At 42.5% G+C, this 27,085-nt stretch overlaps 1 protein-coding gene across 1 annotated transcript in view; it reads left to right on the plus strand.

Moving 5' to 3' along the window:
- Positions 1-27,085, plus strand: part of NPAS3 (neuronal PAS domain protein 3) — a gene marked incomplete at its 5' end in the record, with an annotated part of 729,487 nt that overhangs the window by 680,432 nt on the left and 21,970 nt on the right. The window contains 2 exons of the mRNA XM_064571750.1: positions 19,942-20,135; positions 24,522-24,628. Of these exons, the coding sequence (XP_064427820.1) occupies positions 19,942-20,135; positions 24,522-24,628 (301 nt within the window). The remainder of the gene's footprint in view (positions 1-19,941; positions 20,136-24,521; positions 24,629-27,085) is intronic.

Consider the following 27,085-nt stretch of genomic DNA (forward strand, 5'->3'; position numbering starts at 1 on the left):
TCTTACCCGGCTCCCTTCTCCTCTCTGACCTCATTTTCATGGAAAGCTTAGGAGCAGGGTAAGGCCCAGAATGTTGGATCTGTGGTGATAGAATGGGCATAAGGGGCATAGTTTCAATGGAACACAGGTAGGCAATATTTTGTTCCAGTCCCGGGGTTTGTGTCCCCATCCCATTGAATTTTCAAAACTACAGAGGCATGAACAGATCATCCAACTCCGAGAATGGCAAAGCATCCTCACTGTTCATTCATCCTCAAGAACAAATACCACAAATTTTTCTGATATTCTGTCCCTGTGTTCTTTTCCCTTTCCCTCTTGAGAATCATAGAACCATAGAGCTGAAAAATTCATAGATGTGGTATTTGAATGTTATGAGGTAAAGCTGACAGAATGGACCATCTAGGGCCTCTTGAAATAGGTACATTTCTCAAGGGGCCATTTGTTTGGGGTAATTATTAACTGCCACAAAACCTCTTCTGTCAGAAACCACAGATACAACAGGGCAAGTCTTTAGATATGGGCACCCAGAGTTAGCCAAATGGGGAAGCCCAGAGCTATTGGAGTGGGTACTGGACAACACAAGTGGGGTACTAGGCCCAGAATGGACATTTCCAGCTCCAGAGGAAACCTGACAAAAGCTTCTTGCTGTATGCATCCCTTGGTACCATTAACATTATTGGAATTCACCATCAGTCACCCCTCCTGACATCTTCCTGGCCTATCCGGGCACAAAGTGAAGAGGAAGACAAATGGTTTCATACAGAAGAGATGCAATATCCTGTTTTGAATCATTTTTTTAGAAATGAGTAGGGATAATCATGAGTTTTAGAAAACTGTGAATTATTTTAGCTCCATTCGAGGGGAAGGACTTGCCTCCGAATCATCTACAGCATGCCACAACACTTATGTGACTTCTAATTTGGTTCAGTCTGTTATTTCTTGTCATGTTGGAATGTGAACGTACCATTTAGAAAATCAGAAATATTAAGAAGACTAAACACTAGTGAACTTCCAGAGCTGGGTGGAGTGTCTTCCAAAGGTCAGAGAGGAGATATAAAAATGGGACTGTAGATAGAGAGAAGCATGATTATATGTCTTTCCAAAATAACTAGACAATTCATTCGGCGTATTTATGACCAATTAAGACTACCACAGGGTCAATGTGTTGAGTTGTATAAAAATTAACCATTAATTAAAGAATACAATATTTGTACAGAAGTTGATTCCCACATATCATAGGAATCTAAACTCTCCCCAGCTATCAACTATGTGGTATTAACTGTTGTAGCCCAATAGAGCTACCAAAGAGAAATTGGTAAAAATTATCTGTAAACTATTAAAAGCTGAAAGTAATCATTGATACAGATACTTATAAGTGGTTTTTGTATATATAATGACTAATATATAAAAAAAATCACGTTAATGACATTTTTGGTGACTTGGTAGAATGTACAGAGCCCCGGCCTTAGAATCAACAGATGTAGGTTTAGCCCCAATTTCGCTCTTTGGTTTGTATCTGACCTTAGGAAACTCATTTAACCTCCTGAGTCTGTTAAAAGAGAGTAAGTGCCTCTTCTGAAATATCATAGTTATTGTGAGGTTAATGTAAGATACTATGAGTGAAAATGTTCTGTAAGGTCTAAGTCTCTGTTAATATCCAAGATTATCTTTATTGGATTACAACTGTAAAATCTGGGACTTTAGCATTTCAGAAGATACTGGCTTAGTTTATGTTTATCACTAGAAATTGATCTTTTCTCCAGTTTATTTCTGTTCTTGGTGCATATATTTTTGTGAAGGGAATCATTTTTAACAAGCCTTCAGATTACCTATTTTATTTCTGAGGAGGGCGAAGGGCAGAAAGTTTGTTCATAAAGTAAGAGGAAGAAGGTCACTAGAAGTTACCACCGTGGCTCCATCCCCACAGTGAAGTGTGTGGGCTGCTGAGCAGAAAGGATTGCGGAGTGGCCATGAATCCATGGTGGATGGGCATGAGGAACCTCTTAGGACTCCTTGCCACCGTCACTCACTTTGGCTAATGTTAAGTCTAATGTTTATATTGGCCAACTGTGAATTTGGTATTATACTGTTTATTGATTTAAACCTTATATAACCTTATTTGCATTGAAATAAAGTAATTGGTTACCAGACTCAGTAATTAGTAACATAGAGATTTTAAGTACCTTAAGGTATAAATGGTGTGTTTTCTTCAGGGCCATGATGAGCCAAACGAAATGGACATTTTCTATAGTTCCAACAAAAGGGCATCTTAAGTATCCAGTGTGTTCAGGCAGTAACTAATAAGAGTCTGATCATTACTTATGTTCTAAAGGCAATTTCATATTGAAAGCTTTTTGAAGCAGAAGGGAGAAGGGTTTTAGACTGCTCAGGTGATCAAAATAGGAACTGAGAGTGGCGGAGATAGAGTGTGGTCTGTGAAAAAAGAACACTAACTTGGAGGAACATCAAAACTACGTTTGACTGTATAATGCCAAACAAACAACGTCATCTCCCTTAGCCTCCAGTTCCTTATTTAGAAGATGGATAGGCTACTATGTGCCCTACCTACCCCAGAGGCTGTTATAAGGATCAAAAGGAAGAAAGTTCAGGACTTTGTGAGCTCTCGTGCAGCAGGATGAATGGAGGGTGTTCAAGCAGTCAGTCATCGGTTGAGTACCTCCCACAGTCTGTGCCCTGTGTGGTATACTGGGAAAGAAAAGACATTCTGTGCCTCTAAGGAGAAAGAGGCAGAGGCAAGAGAGAATAATCCCAAGTAGTACATGCCTAGTATTGATTGGGTGTAGAGACAAGAGTGGGAATTCAGAGGGAAGAGGACGGCTTTGGGCTAGCATGGCCAAAGAAGAGAAGAAGGGATTTGACACAGATCCTGAAGAACGGATATTATTTTCACTGAGGGAGGAGGACAGGGAAGGAATTCCTGACCTAAGAGGTGGTGCAAGCAAAGGTATTGAGAAGGTAAATGCAAGACAGATTCAGGCAATGGTGTGAAAAGCATTTGGAGTGTAGGGAGGGTATAGAAGATCAGGTTGTAAAGACTGGGACTCAGTTGTCACAAGACTTTCCTGAAAGCTAAGTGGTCTGGAATTAATTCCAGGATTAATCAAGGTTCTTGAATAGTAACAATAATAATAATAATACTTTATGTCGATAAGGTGCTGTATGTTTTCAAGGTTTTTTTAAAAGCACTGCCCCATTTGGTTCTTTCAGCAATTCTCTAAGATAAGCATGGCAAGGATGATCGTGCCCACTTGAGACGTGGGTAATGGAGCCCCAAAGAAGTCATGTGGTTGCTCCAAACTACACAGCACGTAAATGAGGGATGGGAGTCCATGTAAAGACACTGTAGGAAGATGAATCTGGCAGCAAAACACGGGATAAACTAGAGTGGGGAAAAAAATAAAAGAGACCAGCTAGGAAGCTGTCCACCAGGCTGTCCAGACGTAAGATTTCAGTAGTCTTTACTAGTGGAATGGCACCCAGAATGAAGATTACATCAGTCGTAAGAGATAGGGTAAAGGAAGAATTCCCAAGCCTGACGACTGGCTCTAGAAAGTGAGCGGCAGAGGATCAAAGACGAGTCCAAGAGAAGTGAGGCACTCAGTAACTGACTTTAACCTCTGATGCAACGGAAGGGTTACTAAAAATAAAGAGAGGTCCAAGGTACAAGCCTGAGTAACTAGCTGAACACTAGCTATACCCACACACTGGTTCTCTATCCTCACCTGGACAGGGTGCTGGCCATTCCTCTGATTCACCTTCCTATGTAGCCCTGATCACACTCTCCTTAGGCCCAGACAGGTGGACTGTGAGCTCCTTAGTAATTGTGATGGTCCCAGTGCCTGGCACAGAGCAGTGCCCGGTCACAGTCAAATTCGTATCTATTTAACGAATAAATGAATGAGTGAATGAATGAATGCCCTCACAGTTTTCTTCTAAAATCTCAGGTCAGGTCCTATACCCTTTCCTTGAAAAGCCTTCAGTTGTCCCCATAGGTCTATAAAATAAAGTCCTAACCCCTTTGTATGGCATTCAGAGCTTCCCGCCATCTAGCCCACTTTACCTATGCCAGCATTTCCCACCTACTCCGGTGTCTCTTTGGACTCCTCTCCATTCCCAAACACAAGCAGCAGTTTTGCCTCTCTGTGCTTTTGTTGATAAGAGGTCTTTGATCTAAATGCCAATCAAATTCCTCGTCTGTAGGAATTCCGCTCAAATGCCGCCTCCTCCAAGCCCCTCTCCACCTGTCTCATCAGGACAGTCCCCCTCGTCACTTCCCCTGCACTTTGCATTTACAGGCCTCATTCATGGCTTGGCTCACACATCCATCTCCCTGACAGGTTTGCCCCCACGGGGCCTGGCAGAAGGGTGGCACCTAGGAAGGGTTCAAACGAAGGAAAAGAAAAATGGCAAAAGAGCTGCTCTGGAAAGAAGACGATGAACTGCATTTTCACGTTCTCTGATAAAATTCACTGCTTTGGTACAGATGTCTCTCGGTGAAAAATCAAATCCATGTCAATGTTGTACATTTTTGCAAAAAAAGCTGCTTCCCTTTGCCTGCCGAGAGGCAGCATCGGTTTACTTTAATATCCAGGTTTTTCGTCTTCCTTAGTCAGCAGGAACAGCCCATTCAAACAAAAGGAAGAAACTGACATATTTTGGATTGACAGATGTCAAGGGACACTACCATCTAATTTCCTTATTGATTAATTTGAAGGTAATTTCCTGGTAACCCAGGCTTCCAAAAATGTATTTTAAGTGGCATGTTGGTAAAAAGAAAATTAATTTCTCTGTGTTAAACTTGCCAGCTTTTGAATTAATTGCATGAGTCTAACAATCAATTAATAAATGTTAAGCAAACAAGGGAAAATCGGTCAATTAAAAATGACAAAATTGATTCCGAGGGTAGATAAACCAAAAGACTGTCAGAATGCTCACTTCGAAGTTTGGATACGCTGCCTCTCTGTACAATCTACCTCCCACTTTCTACACAGCATTCAAATTGCTGAAGCTTTATTATAATTTCTTATAAATAAATTACCACCTAAGCTTTCTTCACTGCTTTAGAGGGATTAAGGAAACCAAACATAAACAGCAGTCCTCCACTAGCTACAAGGAGAAGGTCATTGCTTTGGGAAAATGTGCCACCCACCGTATTCTGCAGAAGTGTTTTTGAAAGGGAAGCCCGTGCAAAGTGGGACACCGTTCTCTAAATGTTTGCCAGCGCCCTGTCGGGAAGAAGCTCTATAGACTGCCTTTCTTTCTCCTGGTCATAAACTCAGTCAAAGATGTCCTCCAGAGAGCAGGCAAAGTGAGGAGTGGCGGGACCCAGGGAGAGTGCGTGCCTTCTTAGAATATTCAGATTGAACCTTCTCAAACACAGCACTCTCTGGGCTCTCACATTTGGGGCTGGACATGGCCTAGGGCGCATGGATTTATTCTCCTGGCCTGGATTTTGAAATTGGCTCCCTACACTTGAAAAGGTAGACGCTTTGCAAATGATGTCTAAAGCGAGTATACAAAGGATAGAATTTGTCTTGTGAAAATACCTGCAAAGGCTTTACAACTGCGCAGGGTTACTGTTGGTGTTTACCTGGCCCGCCGTGCTTGCCTTTAGTCCCACTCAGGATGGGTTTTATCAGAAAATAAGCCCATTGTCCTCTCCCACGTGGACTAAAAAAATCAGGGATGAGAGCATGCACATCACTAATTTCTCCATTTTGCCAAGGGCACTTTTCATAACAGATATGTATAAAATTTCTAGAACTATTTATATTTTAGCAAATAGAAGATCTCCAAATAAAGTGTGAGAAAAAAAAAATGACACTGAAGCAGTGTGTTTAAACTTCTACATCCTACTGAATCTTCCCTTGAACATTGACAATCTCTCGGTCTTAATATAACCAAAATCAAAACCCCATGCACCAGCCCTTTCCATTTTAGTATATGGCACCATCCTCCATCCTGAGGCTCTGGCCAAAAGCTCAGGAGTGTCCCTTGAGACTGCTCTTTACCTCAGACCCCACATTGAATACATTAGCAAATTCTGGCATTTCTGCCTTCAAAGTGTATCCACAACCCAACCACTTCCCACTATTCCCTCCTGAGCTACCATCACCTCCCCGACCTGGGCCTCTGCAGAGGCCTCCTTTCCTTGGCCTTCCTGCTTCCACTCGGGGCACCAGAGTAGCCATTTGCATCAGCCAGAAACATTTATCAGATGTTAGCACTCCCGCTTGGGCCGTCCTTTTCATCACTATATCCCAGAGCCTAGAATAGTGCCTGGCAATATATGAACTTCAGTGATCCTTGCTGAATGAATGAAATCATGTAGTTTGGGCCAGGTACACAAAATGCTGCAGGGGCATCTGGATGCTTGGGAAGCACCATCTGACCAGGGAGAAACCAGCAAAGAGGAAAAGACCTGCCCCTGAATCTGAGTCATCCACACATCTGCCATTCCACTGCTCACCCTCCTCCTCCTTTCGAAAGTCTTCTGGAAAAGGAGATATTGGGGGAGTGGGCTAAGTTGGCCCGTACTGCCTAAAGCCTCTCCTTTGGGGTTTCTGTCTGCCTAAACTAAAGTAAGCATAAAAAAGTCAAGTGCTGATTCTAGTTCTTTTAAACAGTCGCATACGTACTTGGCAGTCATGATAGCACAAGTCACTCCAATAATCAAAAGAATCATTACTTGTTTTGCTAAAATCCCAAGGAAATCGCTCAAGATGTGATATTTCAGCACTAATGAGGTTGTGCCTGAAGAAGTGTGATTTTAATTGTGATAGATTTAGAGAATCCATCGCAACACTGCGGGAGAACAGCATGCTCTTCCCAGTTCCAGGGAAAGGGCATTAATATCTCATGTTTTTGTTTTATTTAGTCTTCTCTGGCTGTGTGGAGAATCACCTAAGGTGATGGTAGAGCTAGTAGGGACTACATCAAATAGAACCCTATAAAGAAACTTTATTTTCTCCTCCCACACTATAAACAGAGACTGCACAACACAGGAATATTTGTCTTGAGTTGCCTTACAAGCTCCCAGATTGATTTGCTTTGCCACTGACGGTTCTGATCCTGACAACCTTTCCACCACCTTCCATCCTCCAAGGGTTGAAAGTCACCACTTTAGTCCAGTGGCTCCCTCAGCCTTCACACAGGCAGACGGAGGAAAGGGGTTTCTGCAGAACTCTCCTTCATTCCCAAGACCGATCTGGCTTGGGCGTGAAAAGCTCCTGGTGGAAGTCTGCATATGAGCAGTGTTGCTGATTACTTCATTAGAACCCTGCGTGCTTCAAGAGCCATATGCTTTCAAGTTTCTTTAAATGGTATTAGGGAAAAATATCCTCAAGGCGTTATTTTTAAAGGGGACTTCAAACATTCCCTGAGAAGAAAAAAAAGTATAGCACGTTTGAACTCCAGGGGGTTGCAGGAGAAATCTTACTTAGCAAGACTGAAAATGGAGCCCTCTCTTCAGTCTCAGGGGGAAGTAAGGGTTGGTCACAAGCAGAAATAAATTTGAAACGTGGACGGAGGAAGATGCAGAAAATCTCCAAATCCTTGAACCCTTACCATGAAAGAGCAGAGAAGAGGACTTGAGGAAGGAAATTAAAAAAAAAAAAAAGTTTTTGTTCTCAAATTCAGTGGAATACAGAGAATTGAACGCTCCCCACATATCTTGCAGAGTGCAAAAGGCTGCAGGTTCTTCCCATTTCTTCTACATAGGAAAGACTTCTAAATAATCCCCCCTTCCTGTGTTATGTGCATTCAAACATATTTAAAGACCTGGGAAGCAAGGCTACAGGTAGGGGTAAAGCTCTCCATTTCGAGTTTCCCTACAAATGGTCTGCTCCAGAGGTCAAATCAAAGAGACAACGCTTCTCAAGTTTAAACCCTCCTTTTCTAAATAGATCCCAACCTGATCTCATTTAATGCATTGATATCTGGTTTCTTAGGCATTATGGTTGCAGTATTACATATCAAAAGGACTCTTGAGAAATTCCCTCGAATTGATAATTCTAATTTCTTATGTATAACTACTCTATATTCACTCAGAGGACGGCTGCATTGTATGCTAAACCATGAATCGTAGAAATTGGTCCCTTTGTAGGGAGGTTTGTATTAAATCGAGATGCTCTCTTTTTTTTTTCCCCTGTTTGTTCCCACACTTCAGTTCCTGGTGTCAGTTTGTATTTGGCTTCTTGAGCATATTAAAGTTTTTCTAGTGCTTATGATGTTCTTGCCAAGAGCATACTTGCAGCAATCTGCACTAGAACAGTCTTTGTGCCAATTACTTCAAAAAGTATTCTTTAAAATAAAAAGAGGGAGGGGGATTTTTTTTTTTTTTTTTAGGGAACTTTCAGGTTATAGTGTGATGGTTTCAATTTTAATTTTTGAGTCAGTCTTCCTGAAATGATGGCTTAGAGGCTCTGAAATGTGCATCTTTGGTTTGTTCTCTCTCTTTTTAAAAGCCTTCCTACAAAATGGAAGTCCTGATAAAGATAGAGGAATAGCAGGGGAATCAGGAGGGTGGAAGAAACTGCTGTCGTTGCTGACACCACACCCTCATCTACTTAAACAGCTTCGGGAAGGAAACTGCTAGAAGCTTGTTAAAGAGTTTCCAAATGTGTGTCTGTAAATGACTCTCTCTAATCATGGCTGAATAAACCAAACGCAGCAAATGAGCTGGTGACAGGCACAAAAGTCACATGAGTGTTTTGAATCACATATGCTGAGTGGATAATAACCCATGTCAGGGCCATGGGGTCTTTTGAAGGTTAAAATCCTAAATTTGATCGAGTCCTTTATATAGAGAGATATAAGTACCTATGGGAAAACAAAAGAGGAAAACGGAAGGGAGTAGGGCCACCGAAACGCACGATCAAATAGGAGAAGAGGCGTTGGGCAAGAGATGAGAGGACCTCGCTTTTCCGCCTTTGCCTGCCACTAACTGGCTTTTTGTCCTTGGGCAAGACAGTCACCACACCGATGTCCCTCTCCACACGTGAGATACAGGAGGGTGGCTTGAGGCAGACTGCAAGCACCCCCCCCTCCCCCCTGCCGCCAATCTCCAGCGTGCGGTCTTTCTGGGATGTTGAACACAAAGAGGTTTGGTCACAGGTACAGATCCATTCTCTACGTAAAGAGAGACGTTTTGAGAGGCGTGTCATTACCAGAAAGTACTCTCATGAAGGATGAAATTTAGGATTAATTAAGGCAGCCTTCTAGAATATTAGCTGTAGAATTTAGAGGGCAGGTTAAGAGACATTTAAGAGAATGACCTTTGCTAATCAGTGCTCAACACATAACATCTAGGCCTCCCAAGGAATAGAAACCAAGATAGCAGAGACAGACAGTTATGGGAGTTTAGGGCTTTGAGGATGGGTCCAGGCTGCGTGTTTAAAGATTCTACAGACACAACGCTAAGGAAGGGTCTCAGCGGCCATGTAGGGAGGCCCACTCACTTTCTCCATGAAGAAATGGATGTAGAGAAAGGAGGTCCTTGCACTCAGACCCACGGCAACATGTTGCTTGAGTGTACCAGGTGAACTGAGGAATCTTGGCTTCAGTCAGTGTGGTTTCTCACACATATTTGGGTCTCAAGTGCCCAGCTTAAGAGAATGCTCTTTGTTCTTGCGTTACTTTCCGAGTCCCACATATCTACTGTAGCCTCCTGGGAGGTGATCATTTTTAGGTTTGATCTTTCAGGAGTTTTATGTCTGAATTTGGGGAATATTGGGGTTTTCATTTTCTTCAAAAATATTTATGACCTATGTATTTGCTTTAAAATTATGTAATTATCAGGGGCACCTGGGTGGCTCAGTCAGTTATGCATCTGCCTTCTGCTCAGGTCATAGTCCCAGGGTCCTGGGATCGAGCCCCGCGTCCAGCTCCCTGCTCAATGGGGAGTCTGCTTCTCTCTCTCCCTCTGCCCCTCCCCGCCTCATACTCTGTCTCTTTCTCTCTCTCTCTCTCGCTTGTTCTCTCTCTCACTCTCAAATAAATAAAATCTTTAAAAAAATTAAAAAATAAAATTATTTAATTATAAGAATATAATCATTAATACTTGTGTGCTTCCCCCTTAAGGAGATGGTTGCTGCAAAAACATATCAGCTCTTGAGACCACAAACTTGCCCTTCCACAAAGGCCAGCCCACCCATCTACACGGATAACTGGAGTTCTGCCTCCTCAGGAACCGAGCAAGAGAGGGGTAGCTGACTCCTATGTATAAGAGCTATTTTTTTCTAAAGGTTTTCCTTTGTTATCAAAAATACAGTCATTTCTTCTTCTGTAGACCTTCCAATTGGGTGGCGGGCATAGAATAAAGCTGGCTAAACATTTTCTCAGGCTGGCAAAGAGCTCTCTGGAACTGCTGTCTTCATGCAGAGAAGCACTCGGTCTGTGGTACACAGCTGTCTTTGGACATTTGTTGCAATTTCGAGTGTCTATGTATAAACTCTGCCAGCAGATTCGAGAGAAACAAAGGCTAAGGAGACTAACTTAGAACAAGACTAGTTGTTCGACTCCAGAAATTTAAGTAAAATGCACGTTCAACAAAATTGTTAAGCAAAGATCATAAATAGAAAACATTTCATTTATATCTTTCCCAGTAAGAGTTCATGGGTTCTAAAGAAACTATATAATAAGGTATGGTATTGGGGCAGGGATGGGGCAGGGGTAGGTAGGAGTAAGGAGTAAGGAGTAAGTAAGTTTCTATTCCTTATTAATCATGGGACTAGTTCTGAGTCTTTTTTTTTTTTTTTTATGCTGTTGGAAAAAAAAAATTGCAGTCTGTTACATTGAGAACTGCCTCTCCACCTTCAAGGTAGTGTTACTAAGCCATGAGGGTCCTCTCGGGTCCATGAGGGCTGATACCCCCTCCTCCATGTCAAGTGATAGAGGAATAAAGAAGTTGCCCTCTACAGAGGTACAATGGTCCTCTGTCCTTCTCTAGGAGACTTTAATAAAGTAACTGAATCAAACAAAATTTGATCAGATGTGTGTGGTTCAGCCTTCTTGCTTTGCCCCTTAACAATTTATCGAGGTGTTTCTACCCATGGTCCTGTTTTATTAAATGATATTTGAAGTGTTCCACTCTCTGAGAAAATGTGGTTTATGTCTTTGGCATACATTTACATAATCTTGTTAAGGAAATCTCTCCAGCTTCAACTATCCCAATAAAAAATCTTATCTCTGGTAGAAGAAAGACTGTTTTCTCCAAAGGGAGCAAGAAACAAATATGGAGTCCAGACACATTTTGAGAAACTAAGGCTGTAATTATTGTTATATTTTTATGTTATGTATTTGAAGTTTGTTAAAAGAGATGGATGAGAAGTAATTGTTATGTGTGGAGGATACAGTCACATAAGAAAAGAATGCTGTAGCTAATGCTTTTTAAATGTGGGTTTTAAAAATAATTTTTTATATGTTGCCTTGGAAAATATTTCTACATTAAAAAAAAAATCACTGAGGGTGATAAATTACCAGCAATCTCTCCGCTCCCCACCAGAGCCATCAAATTAAGGGTTAACCTCTCAGGATTGCCCTGAATTAATCAGGAGCTAAGCCAGGGGCAGGCTAGGCGAGGGGGAGGGGATTGGCAGAGCTCGACCCCCCCACCCCCCACCCCGGCCCCAAGAGGCTTTGCAGCCCACTGTGGCGTGGCCACGGAGAGAACGCAGACCTTTACACAAATAAAGGAGCCTTGACACGGCTCCCAAGGCTGCTCCCTCGGGCAGCCCTGCGCACAGAAAGCACATCCTGATCCCGCAAGAGCCTAGGGTTCCTGCTTATCATGCACCAGTCCTCCATTTTCAAAGGACCAAGATAAGGGGTTGTGTTCTATAGAGCAGGGTCTTTTATTCAGTCCAGATTTAACCATAAATATATGTTCGTCTTTCTTCACTCACTTAGGAGGCAGTCTGTGATCAGCCTCTAGGTCATCTTCATTAAGATCTCTGGATTGGTTCCGCTCTTTAGATAAAGAGGACGCTGCAGGTGGATGACCCAGTGCGTGGTGAATGCAGACTCCCAGGCCCCTCCCCAGATTTAAAGAATCCACCATTTTGGGGGGAGAGGGGCCTTGGAATCCACCTTATCAATAAGCTCTTCAGGTAATTCTTGTGCACAAAATGAAGAACCACCAACCCTAGAGTTTTGTTTATTTGTTTTTAACATGAATTCCTGATACCAGCATTAGGTGTTTTGGGCTTTCTAATTTAAAGGACAAAGTATGTTTTTCCTCTTGTACCAGACCCATTTAATTGTTTGTGTTACTTGTGTGAGTTGACTTTATAACTGGAGGAATGCTCATGCATAGGCTTATATATGAGTTTTCCTTCAGGACCTTAGAATCTCCATGAGAGTAGAGAAATTAGCCCCAGCTTCCTCCCTTCCTCTGCTTTCCGTGGTCAGAAATGCCCTTGACCTTTCCAGACTGTCCACTTCCTGAACCCACCTTCACGGAGTCTTTTTAGGAGTCCAAGCAAGCATCTGACCAGCTGTGTTCCAGTTATATCCCTCCTCCCACTCACCTCACTGCCATTCAAACCAAATGGAGTCCCTGAGAATTAACGCTTGCTAACTGTAGCCCTTTTATCCAAGGACTGGCTCCTGCCAGGGTTCCTCTTTCTTAACTTTGGCCAGGATGCTTCCCAGGTACCCAGCCTCCCCTCCTCCCTTCTCTGCCGCCAGAGCCGCCCTTAAGTTGAGCCCATCTGAGACCCTCCCTAAGTTGTTGCTAGTCCTCTAGCCTAGCGTGCTAAATCCTGCACCCAGTATTGAAGATCCCTGATCTTAGAGGAGTTCTTGGGGACAAACTCCCAGAAAGCCTCCCACCACTGTGTGGTTCCTGAGCTGATGGCCATCTAGTTGATGAGGACATTCCAAGACCACCTCTCTTGTTGCATCCCGCTTGGGGCCCTGAAAAAGGTCTGCATTTTCACCCCCTCCCTGCCACCACCTCATTTTCCCCTGAATTTCACCTCCCTGCAAATCTCACCTCTGCCTTGAGGAGTTACACCTTCTCCCTCGTCTGCCTTTTCTTATCCTCAGTTGCTCAAGTCCCACTGTGAATTATGACAAAGCCTACTAGAGTAGAATCAGTTTCTAGAAATATAATCTGAGATTCTGGAAAAGGAAGGGAAATGGCCTTCTGCTGTTCTTCTGCCCTCACAGAGTCCAACAGTACCTCCTCCAGCACCTCCTATGAGCGCTCTTCTCTTCTCTGTAGAGCTCACCTCTCTGGACAAGTACTTGGTCTCAGCTAAGCTTTTTTCTTGCTGTCTTGTTTTTTGTTTTGTTTTGTTTTTCTGAGGGCCTTGTGCAAAGACCAAGGTGGCAGGAATCAGACAGGACAGAGAGACCTATTCAAGCTGATTCTCCAGCCCTGAATATGGTCTAAATCCAGGAAACCCAATCCCTAAAAACTTGCAGGAAGTCATTTATATGAGGTTGATATCCTCACACTGGTTTAGATTAAGTTGTTATGCTGTAGGCTAGATGTTTAGGTTCAGAAGACCTGGCTAAGCCTTTGCCTTTCAGCAGGTTGGGGGCCACCTCAAAGCCCCCATCACTTAAAAATAATTAGCTGATTTTCCCACCTGAGCTAGTGATTTGATGATCTGTATGCTAAACCAGACTTCTACAGGGGAATAAAAGAGAAAAGACCAGAGTGCCAGAAGGAAGCTTAATTTTTAAGGTAAATTTGGATTCCCTTAAAGGACAAGTGAAAAATCTCTGAAGATGCTCTAAACCCAGGGAATCCATAGTTTTCTCATGCCTGCAGCTTTTTTTGTTCCTATTTGCCTAGCCCTGTTCTCTACTCTACATTATATGTGGAAAATAATGCACATAATACTTAGCATTTCCTTTTGATAAAGTAAACGTTTCATATTACTAGTACTGAAATTTATTCCCAAAAGAATGGAGAATAGCTTCCAGATGTATTTTTCTGTCACAGACTTTCTTTCCTTAAGTATTGACAGAGGGGAGGTTTTATCAAGGTCTTTGTGATGGACTTGTTTATAATGAGAAGATATTAGTGGAGCACATCTAAGTGTTTATCACTAACAGATGACTGAAAAGAGCATATGGCAGGAAGAGAAATATATATTTGTCTAAGAAACGTGGCTTGTTAACACTCCCACACTCATCCTAAACTCTGTGGACATGTACTTACGGCATCATGCGCATCCGCTGGGTGTATCAGAAGAAAAAGTCAAGTCATGATTCCTTCAATATGGGACTGTCAGATAATGCTAATTTGGACATTTTTATCAAAGATGGTAGGATTGCAACTCAGAAACCCTGCGCATTCTGCTTCACTGTGGCTGGCATCTGGGCAGTGCTGTGTAAGGGGTTTGGAAAAATACAGGCTTTAGCATTTTTGTAGAGAGCTCTTTATGATAAAACAAGAACAATGAGAGGAAGTGTGAGGATTGAGCTCTTATATAAAATTGAGCTCAAGGGCAAAGAATCTCTTAGTTCAGAAATCTCTTTTGAAGAATGTCTGTAGATTAGATTTAGGAGCAGACTAAGATGAACCTTTAGAACACAGAGGCAGTTTTTACCTGGCATTGGCCAAAATCAAAACATTGTTTCAGCTCTGATATGACCCATAAAACCCTACTGATTAATTTTCATCACTCTATATTTTCTCCATTGGTAATTCCATTTACCTCCTTGGTTTTAACTATCACAGGGGGTAGGGGGGGACCACCTTCCAAAACTATTCCTTCAACTATCATCTCTTATGTGTCCAACTCCTTTTTCCAGCTCTCCCCAGGAGACCTTGTCCAGGACCTCTCCAAGCTGCTCAGATACAAAATATCTACCGGAAATCTGTTTTGTCCCTCTGTCAGCAATTCTTCCATTCAGTCTATCATCATCATCATCATCATCATCCCATGAAACAGGCACAAAATCATGGTGCTTCCCCCCAGGTCCCATTACTGCTAATTTCTATGGCTTCTGCCTGCCATTTTGGCCCATCTCTATCTCGACTCCTGCTCGTACCAACTGAAGTGCTCCTGGAGCCCTGGGCGTTCCTGATGGATTCCCTTTTATTTGTTCTGGCCCTTTTCCTTATCTGGCCCTTTCACCATTCTATAATCCTATCTATGTCAACAATTTATTCTAATGCCAGTTTCACATAACCTTCCTGATCCATTCTCTCAAAAGTATTCCCTACCTATCCTGAACTCTCCAAGATTTTACTCTATATCTTTCTTATGGTGCACACTAGGAACTTAACTGAAATTATATTTGTGAGCATATACACTGTATATCAGTCATATATGTAGGCACTTTATATACATTTTAACTTAATCCTTTCAGTAGCCCTGTAAGACCCAGAAAGGCCCCTACCCCCAGAGATCCTCATTCTACTGGTCTTGGGTACAGCTTGGACATGGGGACTTTTTTTTTTTAAAGTAGGCGCCACACCCAGCTTGAAGCCCAATGCAGGGCTTGAATTCATGACCCTGAGATCAAGACTTGAAATGAGATCAAGAGTCAGTCACTTGGGTGCCTGGGTGGCTCAGTTGGTTAAGCGACTGCCTTCGGCTCAGGTCATGATCCTGGAGTCCCTGGATCGAGTCCCGCATCGGGCTCCCTGCTCGGCAGGGAGTCTGCTTCTCCCTCTGACCCTCCCCCCTCTCATGTGCTCTCTCTCTCAGTCTCTCTCTCTCAAATAAATAACAAATAAAATCTTTAAAAAAAAAAAAAGAGTCAGTCACTTAACTGAGCCCCCCATGTGCCCCCGGACATGGGGACTTTTAAGTACTCCTGGGGTAATTCCAATGTATAACATGGTTGAGAATTGCTGGTTTAACACCAAACTCATTAGCCAGATATTCTCCAATAGTAGGTATCACCTTTGAAGCTTTAAAGAACAAACAAATGTTAAACCCCAGCCCAGTCCTACCGAATTAGAATATCTAGGAGACAGAGTCTAGGAATCCACATGGTGGTAAAGCTTCACAGGTTATTCTGTCACATAACCAGGATGGAGAACCATGGTCTTTGTCAGACACTGTATCATCTTCCCATAGTCCTATATTACAAGTAATTATACATGTTTCCTCCCACCGTGTGATCTGTAAACTCTTTGAGGACAGATGTACATTCGAGTCACTATGGTCTGCTCCCTCGCACCTAGCAAGGTCCCTTGCACATAGTAGGTTTTAGAAACTAAAGCACCAATATTATGTCCTTTGATGAAGAAAACAAAGATACCTTTCTAAGAAAACAAAGATACCTTTACACAGTACTTCTTCTATGCTGAGTTTTTAATCTCTACTATACTGACCTAGAAAGTCATTAAGTCATTTCGGTTCTCTGAGCATCATATTTGCATGTCTGTAGAGTGCCAGGGCTAGGACTTGAACTCAGCTCTTCTGACAATACTCTGGCCTCTACACCTACGCCTTCAAAGCAACTACAAAGTGAAAAACTCAACTATCTATGTGTTTGCATACCTGCTGTCAGATGTGTTTCTAAAATTTGAATATAACCTGTCACATGGGTAAAAAAAATCTGTTTGCATTATGAAATGGATTTGGAAAAATACAATAATTTCAACCCAAAAATTAAGCATGGAACTAAATAGATAGCCCCTTTCTTCTCATCAATCTCAACCTCCCTCACCTCCAGAGGTACCTACAAATAGACAAACATACCCTTTGACATTTCTTGACAGGTCAGTTACTGCATTAGGGTTTTTTTTCCCCTTCATCTTAGTTTGTACTACTTCTCAAAGACTTTTCAAATAACCTGAGCTTCTGGTTATAATTGAAATCTTTTTAAAGATTCATATACAGGGCACCTGTGTGGTTCAGTCGTTAAGCGTCTGCCTTCGGCTCAGGTCATGATCCCAGGGTCCTGGGATCAAGCCCCACATCAGGCTCCCTGCTCTGAGGGAAGCCTGCTTCTCCCTCTCCCACTCCCCCTGCTTGTGTTCCCTTTCTCGCTGTGTTTCTCTCTGTCAAATAAATAAATAAAATCTTTAAAAAAATAATAGGGCGCCTGGGTGGCTCAGTTGGTTAAGCGACTGCGTTCGGCTCAGGTCATGATCCTGGAGTCCCGGGATCGAGTCCCACATCGGGCTCCCTGCTCGGCGGGGTCTGACCCTCCCCCCTCTCATGTGCTCTCTCTCTCTCATTCTCTCTCTCAAATAAATAAATAATCTTTAAAAATAAAAAAATAAAATAAAATAATAAAAAAGATTCATATACAGTTTACTTAAGGTAGTAAATTGACATCTGGTGTAAACTTGTGATATTTCGTTCAATATGAATATGAACATGCACATAAACATAACAAAGTTGAAATGAAACTCAAACAACATCTAGAAACCTGGATTCTAGGCTCTTTTTGCCATTTCTGAGCTAGGTGACTTTCGGAAAGGAATGAACTTTCCAGAAGTCTCTTTCCCACCTAAAAAAAATGAAAGGGAGAAGGACCTAAGATAGACCTCCCAAATTTTCTTCCAAATTTGAAAGTTTATGATCCCTTAAAATAAGAAGAATTAATTTATTAGGCTTTTGGTCAAGATTAGTCATCAATCCTGATCCACTACTCAGGTGATATTTTAAAGGGCAAACAGACTTATAATTAAATTTGGACACTTCTTCACAAGGTAGAAAGTGTTCACCTCCACTATCTCTTTTCATTTTCATAACATACCTGCAGAACACTCCTTATTATCCCCATTTCACAGAAAAGAAAATTGAGATGCAGACGGTTGAGTGACTTGCCCTGGGTAACAAAATCAGAAAATAACAAATCTAGACCCCTGGGGACCCAACTTTTGACTACCTTCAGCACCTCGATGGCCACAGGCAATGCTGGAGAAGGGGGCCCAGGTAAACCTGACATGCAGACAGCTCCCCCCAGTAGCCTCTGCACCTTCCCAAAATGCTTTCTAGCCCAGAAGCCCATAAGTTGCTTTGGAATAGAATACCAAGTGAGGATTTATTTATCATATCATTTCTGAGTGCGTATTTTCTTGAGCATTTATAGATCTGTTTTTCCAAGAAGCTGAGCGTTCCTGATAAAACAAGACAGATAATGATAAATGAGCATCTATGTTAGCCTAGCTGGGAGGAGGCTGAGGGACTGTTAACACCCCTCCTGTGAAGTTAATCCCATTTCTTTTAGCCATTTCTTTATTAGTTAATGAGGTCTTACAAAAATGTGTGTCTGTGGTGGTGTTTTAGCATCCTTGCCTCTAGGAACATTTTCAAATATTCATAAAGTCGCTCCTCTGACCAAAGCCTAAAGCAAAGGTGCATTAAGTATGAATTTTAGTCAACTTCAAATGTGGGTGGTCACAAAGCTGCTCCTGAGATATCCCCTCAATAATCTTCTTCATTGGTATCTCCAGATCTGCAGCACTGGGTGCAAATGTGAAGGGGAACTTGGAAAAATGGTATTATTTAGGACACCAGGACTCCGAAGGGCAGCCCCGTAAACTTTGATCCTACCTCTTGACTGACGGCAGTGTGGCTTGCTTTTGGAAAACTGAATAACTTAAGGGAAACAAAAACAAAATGAAAAAGGAATTACCAGTCAAGCCCCTGGGAAGGAGAGCAGAGGCTCGTTGTTATTGCTCCTGGGAGGCCAGAGACCCACTTCCCACTTGAGTTCCTTATGGCAAAGAGGGAACCATCAAAAGATGGCTTGATGCTCAATGGTGCATCTTTGGAGAGGCAAACCAAAGGCAGAAACTTGGTTAACTACTAAACCAAGCTCCCTGGTATGGTGAATCACAGTGATTACATCTACAACCTAGTTTTGGAGGGTCCTCCACCCCATAGCATGATCCTAGGAACACAGCTAGAGTACACACACAGAGAAGACACGCATGCACGCATTTCTGACACCCTCCTCCCCTGACTCATCCACACACACGACTTCCATCATCTCAAAGCACACAATCCTTGATGCTTTTCCACCCTTTTATGATTTTGTTTCCTCAAAACATCCCTTCAGGAAGTTGACATTATGGCTGGCCTTCTATGTGTAGTTTACAAGCAAAGGGACTTTTTCAAAGGGCATCTGTAAAAATACCATTTCAAATGTGTGAAGAAGATGAAGCACTTCTGTTTGGTTCTGGATGGCTTGGACTATCTATGGTATACTTTGCCTAAGAAATGGAAAATAACAGCCCAGCATTCTCCCGCCTGTTTCTGCACAGGTAACCAGAATAAGCCACCAAAATGGTGCAGGTTTCCTGATCCTACTTTAGAATGAGCTCGAGGAACAAATGATAGACCAAAGTCTTCTAACCTTCAACCCCATAGGGCAGTGCAATAAATCACTGGTAGCATGGTAGCTCAGTGCTTTCTGACACAGAATATCTATGCTCAGAAGGGCCCATCCATGTCATTGCCACTAAGACTTGTATTCAGTGGAGTCTCTTGGCCTTTTTACATGATCAACACCCACCCACTGAAGGAAAGCTCTGGGCCATAATTCTGAAATGAAATGGCCATGTAATCCATTCAGTACAGATATGGTGACAGACAGACATCATCCCTTAACAAGGGCAGATAATGCAAACATTTCCTTTTCCAGCTCATTGCTCAACTTCCTGGTCATTTTAACCGGTTATACACTTACAATGTTAAGAATAAAAGAAAAGAAAAGAAAAAAAGGGAGAAAAACAGGGAAGGGAAAGAAAAAGTCCTGAAAATAGCAATTGCACAGTAATAATGCTGCTTTGAGTAAAGCTCAGCCTATAATATTATTTCTCTTTTGTCCCTGCCGTGGGGACATTGAAGGCACTTTGACAGCCATTATGATTACAGAAGATACAAGCTAATGTTGCTTGTTCCAGATGTAATTTTACAATTTCTCAAAAGAAATACTGTTACGTCCCAGATGCAAATTTGACTGTGTCCTGTCCTTAATGTTCTATTACAGGTGATTCACATAACAGGCCGGCTACGACTGAGGGTGTCCCTATCCCACGGGAGGACCGTTCCCAGCCAAATCATGGGTCTTGTGGTTGTGGCTCATGCCCTGCCTCCCCCTACGATCAATGAAGTCAGAATTGATTGCCATATGTTCGTCACTCGAGTAAATATGGACCTCAATATCATTTACTGTGAAAATAGGTACTTTGTTTTTGTTCTCATTTCCTCTGTTGTCTGTTACACATTGGTGAAGGCTGGTGTTTGCAGCAGTCTGAAGGATTTTACTCTCCCAGTGAGGCTCATTATAAATCCTGATCTTATTTTTAATGGCTGCTTGGACTGACACCAAACATGCTTTTTATTTAAAATTTACATTGCTGTCCTGATTTACATTAGGGACAAAAATGGAAAGGATTGGGATACCCAGACATCCATATGCTATAATTAAGACATGTTTTGGCCGAGAAACCAAGGAGAGAGCAGGGCTGAGACGCTCTTGGCAAAATTACGCCATAGAAGGTATTTCCTGATGCCTCAGTCAAGCCCACTTCCTGACTACTATACGGGCCCAGCCTCACAATGGCCAGTGTTCATATAGGCATTCGGCACATTGCCTTAGCTGCTTGCCGGGCTGCTAGGACACATTACTATGGACTGGATGGCTTAAACAACAGACATTTATTTCTACATACCTGGAGACTGGGAAGCCCAAGATGAAGGTACAAGCTAGGTTCCTCGCAAGAGCCTACTTCCTGGTTGCAGATAGCGGTCTTCTTGCTGGGTCTTCACATAGGGGAGACCAAGAGCGCTGGTCCCTTCCTCCTCTCATGAGGACACTAATCCCATCATGGGCACTCCATCCCCATGAGCTCATCTACACCTAATTACCTCCCAAAGGCCCCACCCCCTAATACTATCACATCGGGTGTAAACGCTTCACTTATGAGTTTGGTGGTGGGAGGGACACGTTCAGTCCACAACACATGTAGGAAAAAAAAAAAAGAATTTGAGGCCCCCAGAGGGAAAAGGATGAAAAATCTGCAAAACTATTAAATAAAACTTTGTAATCCTGAGGATTCTGCTTTTATAAATTAAAAAAAAAAAAAGACTTCATATAAATGACTTGACAGTCCTTCCTTAACACTGAGCTTTGATAAAAGGACTTTTTAACCTCTGGTTTAAAAGTTCACTTTTTCCATTAAGCACAAAGCAAGGGACGAGGAAATGGGACAGTGCCCCCTCAGACCTTTCACCCACAAGTCACCAGCCCATCATCAGACCAATTTGAAGAAGAGAGAATCACGGGGCACGGGGAGAAGAGGGATGGGGGACTGTGCACGGGGCATGGGGAGAAGAGGGATGGGGGAATGACACGGGAAGGAAGCTTCCATGGTATCATCCATGTTCTGGTGCCACAGGCAGAATCACTGAGGCCGTTTTGAGAGGGTGCTTTTGTGGCAGAGATTATGGTCAGGCATGAAGGCAGCATATGTTCACCGAGCCCTGGTAGTGCCTGCAGAGGCCAAATGGAAGAGCAGAATGGTCAAGCGGCTCGGGTAATCAACTTTTCCGGGGCCTAGCCAAGAGGAAGACACCCATCATCTGCGTTCAGTCCACTGGGAAGCACTGAGGATGTTGAGACCAAGTTAGAAATGCCTACCGTTTCCGGGCTGGAGTGGATTCAGAGGAAGGAATTCACCAGGAGAAAAAGACACCCACCTGAGCTGTTAGTGTTCCGTGGGTAGAAGATACCCTGAACCCGTCACTCTTATTTAATAAGTAACTCTAAATCTATTTTTTCAAGTTTTGTTGGCATTTCTTAAATTTTTTTAGAAAATAGACTGTATACTTGGGTGTGTGTAAAGTATTCTGGAATGGCAAAAGAATATCAGGAAAGACAACCAAAATGATTAGCTAGGGTTAGCAAGTAATAAGAAAGATAGTTAGCATTTGTTGAACACTTACTACACACTCGGCAATGTGCAGAGCTCATTATTTACATCATCTCCTTTAAGCTTCAAGACAGTTCTGTGAGATGGGTGTTGCCACTGCCCCTCCACACCCTCAGGCAATTTCAGTTTAGAGAGAGGGAGCGTAAGTGGTATGCCCAAGGTCACAATTTTGAACTCAAAATGTGCCAGATTTTTAAAAATCAGGCATTTAGCTACACGTGGGCCTTCCTGCATTCCTTGCCGCTTTTTTCCTAGAGAAGTCAGGCTAAGTGGTAAGGAAGCAGTCAGACTAACCCCTGAAGGGGACCTCTCGTATCTATGCATCCATTAAAGAACACAATTCTAGCCCACAAAGCTGTTTATTCTGATGAAAAACACAGAATGCTAGAGATGGAGCTCCAACCCAGGGAGGCAGCTAGAAAGTCTGATGACCTATGGCTCTACCTCTTTGAAAACATATGTAGGGCTCCCTTGATTTAGATTTACTACCATCACTCTCTCCGGAAAAACAGAGCCTCATCTGATTTACCTACGCCCGGTGACTGTCCCATCCCAAAACCCTCACTTAATTTTCATTCCTGTGATCACAGATGATTAATTCTGCTTCATGGACCTGAGTGCCTTATGGTGCCACTCCAATAATTGAGATCATTTTCTGTGACCCACTTTAAGCTTTTTCTCTTCCCTTAAAAAAAAAAAAAAAAAAAAAAAAAAAAACAAGAAACTGTTTTCCACAACCCCTTATTAGCCAATACAATACAGCATTATTTCCCAGCTGAAGATGATAGAAGTTATTCTAAAAGGACCTGTGTTAAAAGTAACTGCTTATTTGATCTGAGGAAAAAGCCTACCCTGTGTGCCAGGCACTGTGCTACGTTCATTTCATTTCATTCATTAATCCCCTCACCAACCTCTTAAGTTGTTTTTACAGATAAAGGAACTGAGGCTCAGAGTACAAGGTGCCATCAGGATTCTGATCCTGATATAGGTCATCAGACTGGTCTGGGGCTTTCTACACATATATTAAGAGGTCTCTGGACTCTGAGGTGGTCACATTTGCCACGGTAACAGGCTCCGATACATAGGAATGCTTCAGATGTTTTGAAGGATTTCGTTCCAATAAAGCATAAACTGAAGAACATCTTCCCTAAAGTATGTTTGGCTTTTTCCCAGAGTCTATTATTTAATTAGGGAATTGCTAACTAGAAACATAAGCCCTCTCCTGGACTCTGCAGACCATTCTTCTCCTCCGCATTCCCTAGGATGGCCACGGACAAAGCCGACATCATCTGGGGAGCTGGTAAATTTCAGAAACACCAATGAGGGCCTTTTAATGACATCCTGGTCTCCTCATTTGCAGAAAGGGGGTGGAAACTGTGCTTGGAAAGCAGCTAATAGTTTTAGGAAAACACCAACTAATCTGCTTTGTACCAGAAAACCATGGGGTTATAAAACTCTTTATATTGCCCCATTTTTGTCTCGACTTACCAAGAATTCTAGTTTGGCCAAAAATGTCATTTAATATTTAATATTAGACATTGAGAAATTCACTCCCTGGGTAATATAATTTAATTATATTCCACATTATTCTGGTTTGGTTTGGTTTGGTTTATTTCCCTGCCTTGAGGGTCAGATTGAACTCTCCAACCGTGGTCTCATAGGTTTCTGAAACATGTCATTTCTAAAGACTCACTTCCTATTTGGAGATATAAGCCCTAAGAGATAAAAAGCACGGGGATGGTAAAGAGAATAAATTAAACAAAAGATATATCCTATTTTGGACCGCCCAAAACCAATCTGTACCTGGACGGGGAGGAGGATAATGAGCATGTTGACGTCTTTGTGTAAAGCGGGCAGATTCCCCCAACATGTTTTCCAATTTCTGTTCTATTTTTCTGTGCTCCTGCCCGAGGACATTGACGTCTGGACAATCAATGACACAGGCTTACACACACACGTACTGCCGAGCACAAGCCTGCAAGAGCTGCTGAAATGGTTTAAAAGTTTCTGTGTGGAATCCACCACAAAGTACCAGTTAAAAGGGCCAGGAGTGAAAGCCGAGCTCCCAAATGACTAAGACTGAAAAAGATAATACCCCCAGGCTTCTGTATGTCTCAGCATTTAAATTATATCCCTTGAATGCCAATTTGGACATTGTGCCAAGAAGCAGTTGAAGCTCTTTTTCATGGAAATACCCAATAGAAGACCAATCTGTTTAAATGAAAGGTGTCTCTAATCATTTGGTATCAACATAACATGTTTTTATTTTATTATGTAACCTCGCATTATCTTGGCCTCTAATGAGGATCTTGCATTGTTACTGCTTCTCCATAATTTCATGGAATTATGTTGTCCAAATGTGTATTCTGATGCCAAAAAAAAGAAAAGAAAAACCTGTCTCATTATTTACACACGGTTGCTGGATCTAGCACATTTCCTACTTTTGAGAAAGTCCGATATCAGTTAAAGAAATGATCTTCTCTATCCGTAAAGGGCTTTCCCTCAAAGCGCCACCTCCTGACGGGTACCCCCAGGATAATGAAAACTGTAAGGAGACTTGTTTCTCAGTCATTTAACAGTTTCTCTACTCCCCCCTTCCCCTTCTGAATTCCAGCCTGTGTTCTTCTCTCTGCAGGATCAGCGATTATATGGATCTGACCCCTGTAGACATTGTAGGGAAGAGATGCTACCACTTCATCCACGCTGAAGATGTCGAGGGCATCAGGCACAGTCACTTGGACCGTAAGTACTTCCCGTGTGTGGGAACAGCCAGGCTGGGGTCACCTCTCTCTGATGCTTGTTTGGTTTCAGTGCTGATTTTTCCCTTCCTGTCTCGTGCACACATTTGAGATGACTGTCAGCGTGCCGGGAGAAAAAGAGACGGAAATCACTTCAACTCATGTTGGAATTAGATCGCAAGTTAGAAGTCAGGCCCAGAAAAACTGCTGGATCTTTAGGCCCTCGGCCGGGATTCTGTGGTCTCTTGTGCTCTCTCTCCCATGAAGTGATGGGGGAACCTCTGCCTTAAGTGCTTTCTTGACCCTTTCATTTTCTAGAGAGCGAGCTCCACTCTGAAATTTGTGGTCTCTGTGTCAAGATATATGTGGGAGAAGACAAGTTCAAATAGACCAGAGCCTATAGCCATTCCTACTTGACTGACCGCACAACTGGGGCCAGGGGGAAGCCAGGGCCCAGGGCCAGACCACATCCGCTCTCAAAGGCAGCGTCTCTTCACTGTATTTCTGGAAAGGGGGTTATTCCGAGGAAGAGATACCACCATCTCCTGACTCCCAGGAGGGAGAGAGACTCATCTCAGCTCTTTGAGTCTGATTCCCAGCTCCTGACTCACAAGCTGACCTCCGAGGTGCCTTTTTTGGCAGGAGGCACCGGTGTGCGGGACCCTCTTAGGAAGAGGCTGCCCCTTTTCCAACCAGAGGTCCTTTTGATGACCGATCAGTAGACTCTTCTTCCTAAAAGATGAGGGCCCGACGTGCTCATCTTCCTAGAAGGTTCTAAACCCGGTTCTGAACCCTGGTTCATGCGAGGCACCACAAATGAGAGACTACAGCTTGACGGTCAAGCTTTCCTGTAGCACCACTAGCCAGGTGCCCTCTGTATTTACTTCCTCTCCCCTTTCTTGCCAGGCCCGAGGAGAGCCCTCTCAGGTCTTTCCTGCTCTTTGCAGGTGTTAGCTCGTTTTAAACTCACATCTTCAAAAGCATAATGCCAAGACAGTCAGCCAGGCAGAGTCTCAAGGTGTGAGCATCTTGTACTGTTTTTTAACCCTGCATTAGCACCACTGACATGGGACCAAGGCCAGTGTCAAATTTTGTGTATATCATGTCTCTGGGAAAAGGCTGCCTGCGAGGCTGCTCTCCAGCAAACTCTACTCCCAACGCTGAGTGCATGCCTCAGTCACCAGGGACTTAGGGACCACACTTGTTGCTAAGAATGAATGGGTGTTGTGCATTGCAGAAGCAGATGGCTCTTCAATTAACTGGGGGGAGAAAATGATGCTGTTTCCTGAAAAGAAACATCAGGTTCTTTGTAGCTGGGGATTTAGAGAAGATGGAGGGAAAATCGGGATCTTTGGAGGAAGCTCTGAATATATTTTTGGACCAATATATGCCAGAGATCCAGGCTTTAAAAATGAATATATTATCTTTAGGACACTGTCACAGACCATGTGTGTGGGGAGAGAAGGGTGCTTTTTCATTTTGGAATCTTAATTGAGGTCTAACTTCAGAAACCCGGTGCTGACAAAAAAGAACTATGTCATCCTCAGTTATTACTTGGAAAACGTCATGCTATCTCTCTGGGATTTGATTTACAGCTTGAAGAAACACAATTCCTCAGGAACAGTGAGCTAGGGCCGTTCATTTCTTCCCATGAAGCAAAGGTCTCCAACAAATATGTTTGATGCCATTCTTTCCGATCTACTTTTATCTCATTTTCAGTAACCAGAATAATTTGAGAGTGCTGAAAATAAACAACTCTGCCATTCACTATTGTGCTAGTTGCCTAATTTTTCTGGTATTGTGCCAACTAATAAACAGAGAAGGTATGCTTTTAAATTCTGTGATTTTTTTTTCATTACTTGATCTTGACATACTGGCTATTGCTTTATGATTTAGCCTCCTAACAATGATTGAGTTCACTCTTTCAACTCATACACACGACTTCTAATTTTAAGTTCTTTTAATAACCTCAAACACATGAAAAACAAATAAAATGAGCTGATAATTCTGCACAGTAAAATACACTTCACATATTTAGCTATCATGCTGTGGAATAACTCCACAATGTCAAGTAGCACACAATTAGTAAAACTGTAGGGGGAGGAAAAGGAGTGTTTTGATCCTGAAGAATTTTGATCCTAATCAGATTGAAATTTCAACGTTCTTGTAGTGCTTAATATCTTCAATCACACACACACACACACAAAAATCAAGCCAATGCCAATGTCAGGTTTTGCATTCTGTGACTGAAATAAAATGCTAAAATATACGAATGCATCTCGCTTTGTACAATAAACATTAGCATCATTATAAAGTAAGATTGAGTCTAAAATTGTGTGATGGAATGTCTGATGTTTACCTAATTCTCAAACCAAAGCCAGCCCAGTAACAAAATGACAGCGCATGTAATAAGTCTTGGTTGTGTAAACACTGGAAGAAAAGGCAAAAAGCCAGCACAGCA

This window comes from Mirounga angustirostris, unplaced genomic scaffold (genome assembly GCF_029215605.1).
Source record: "Mirounga angustirostris isolate CCGP_5_RB_7025 unplaced genomic scaffold, mMirAng1.0.hap1 SCAF_9, whole genome shotgun sequence".
Lineage (NCBI taxonomy): Eukaryota > Metazoa > Chordata > Mammalia > Carnivora > Phocidae > Mirounga > Mirounga angustirostris.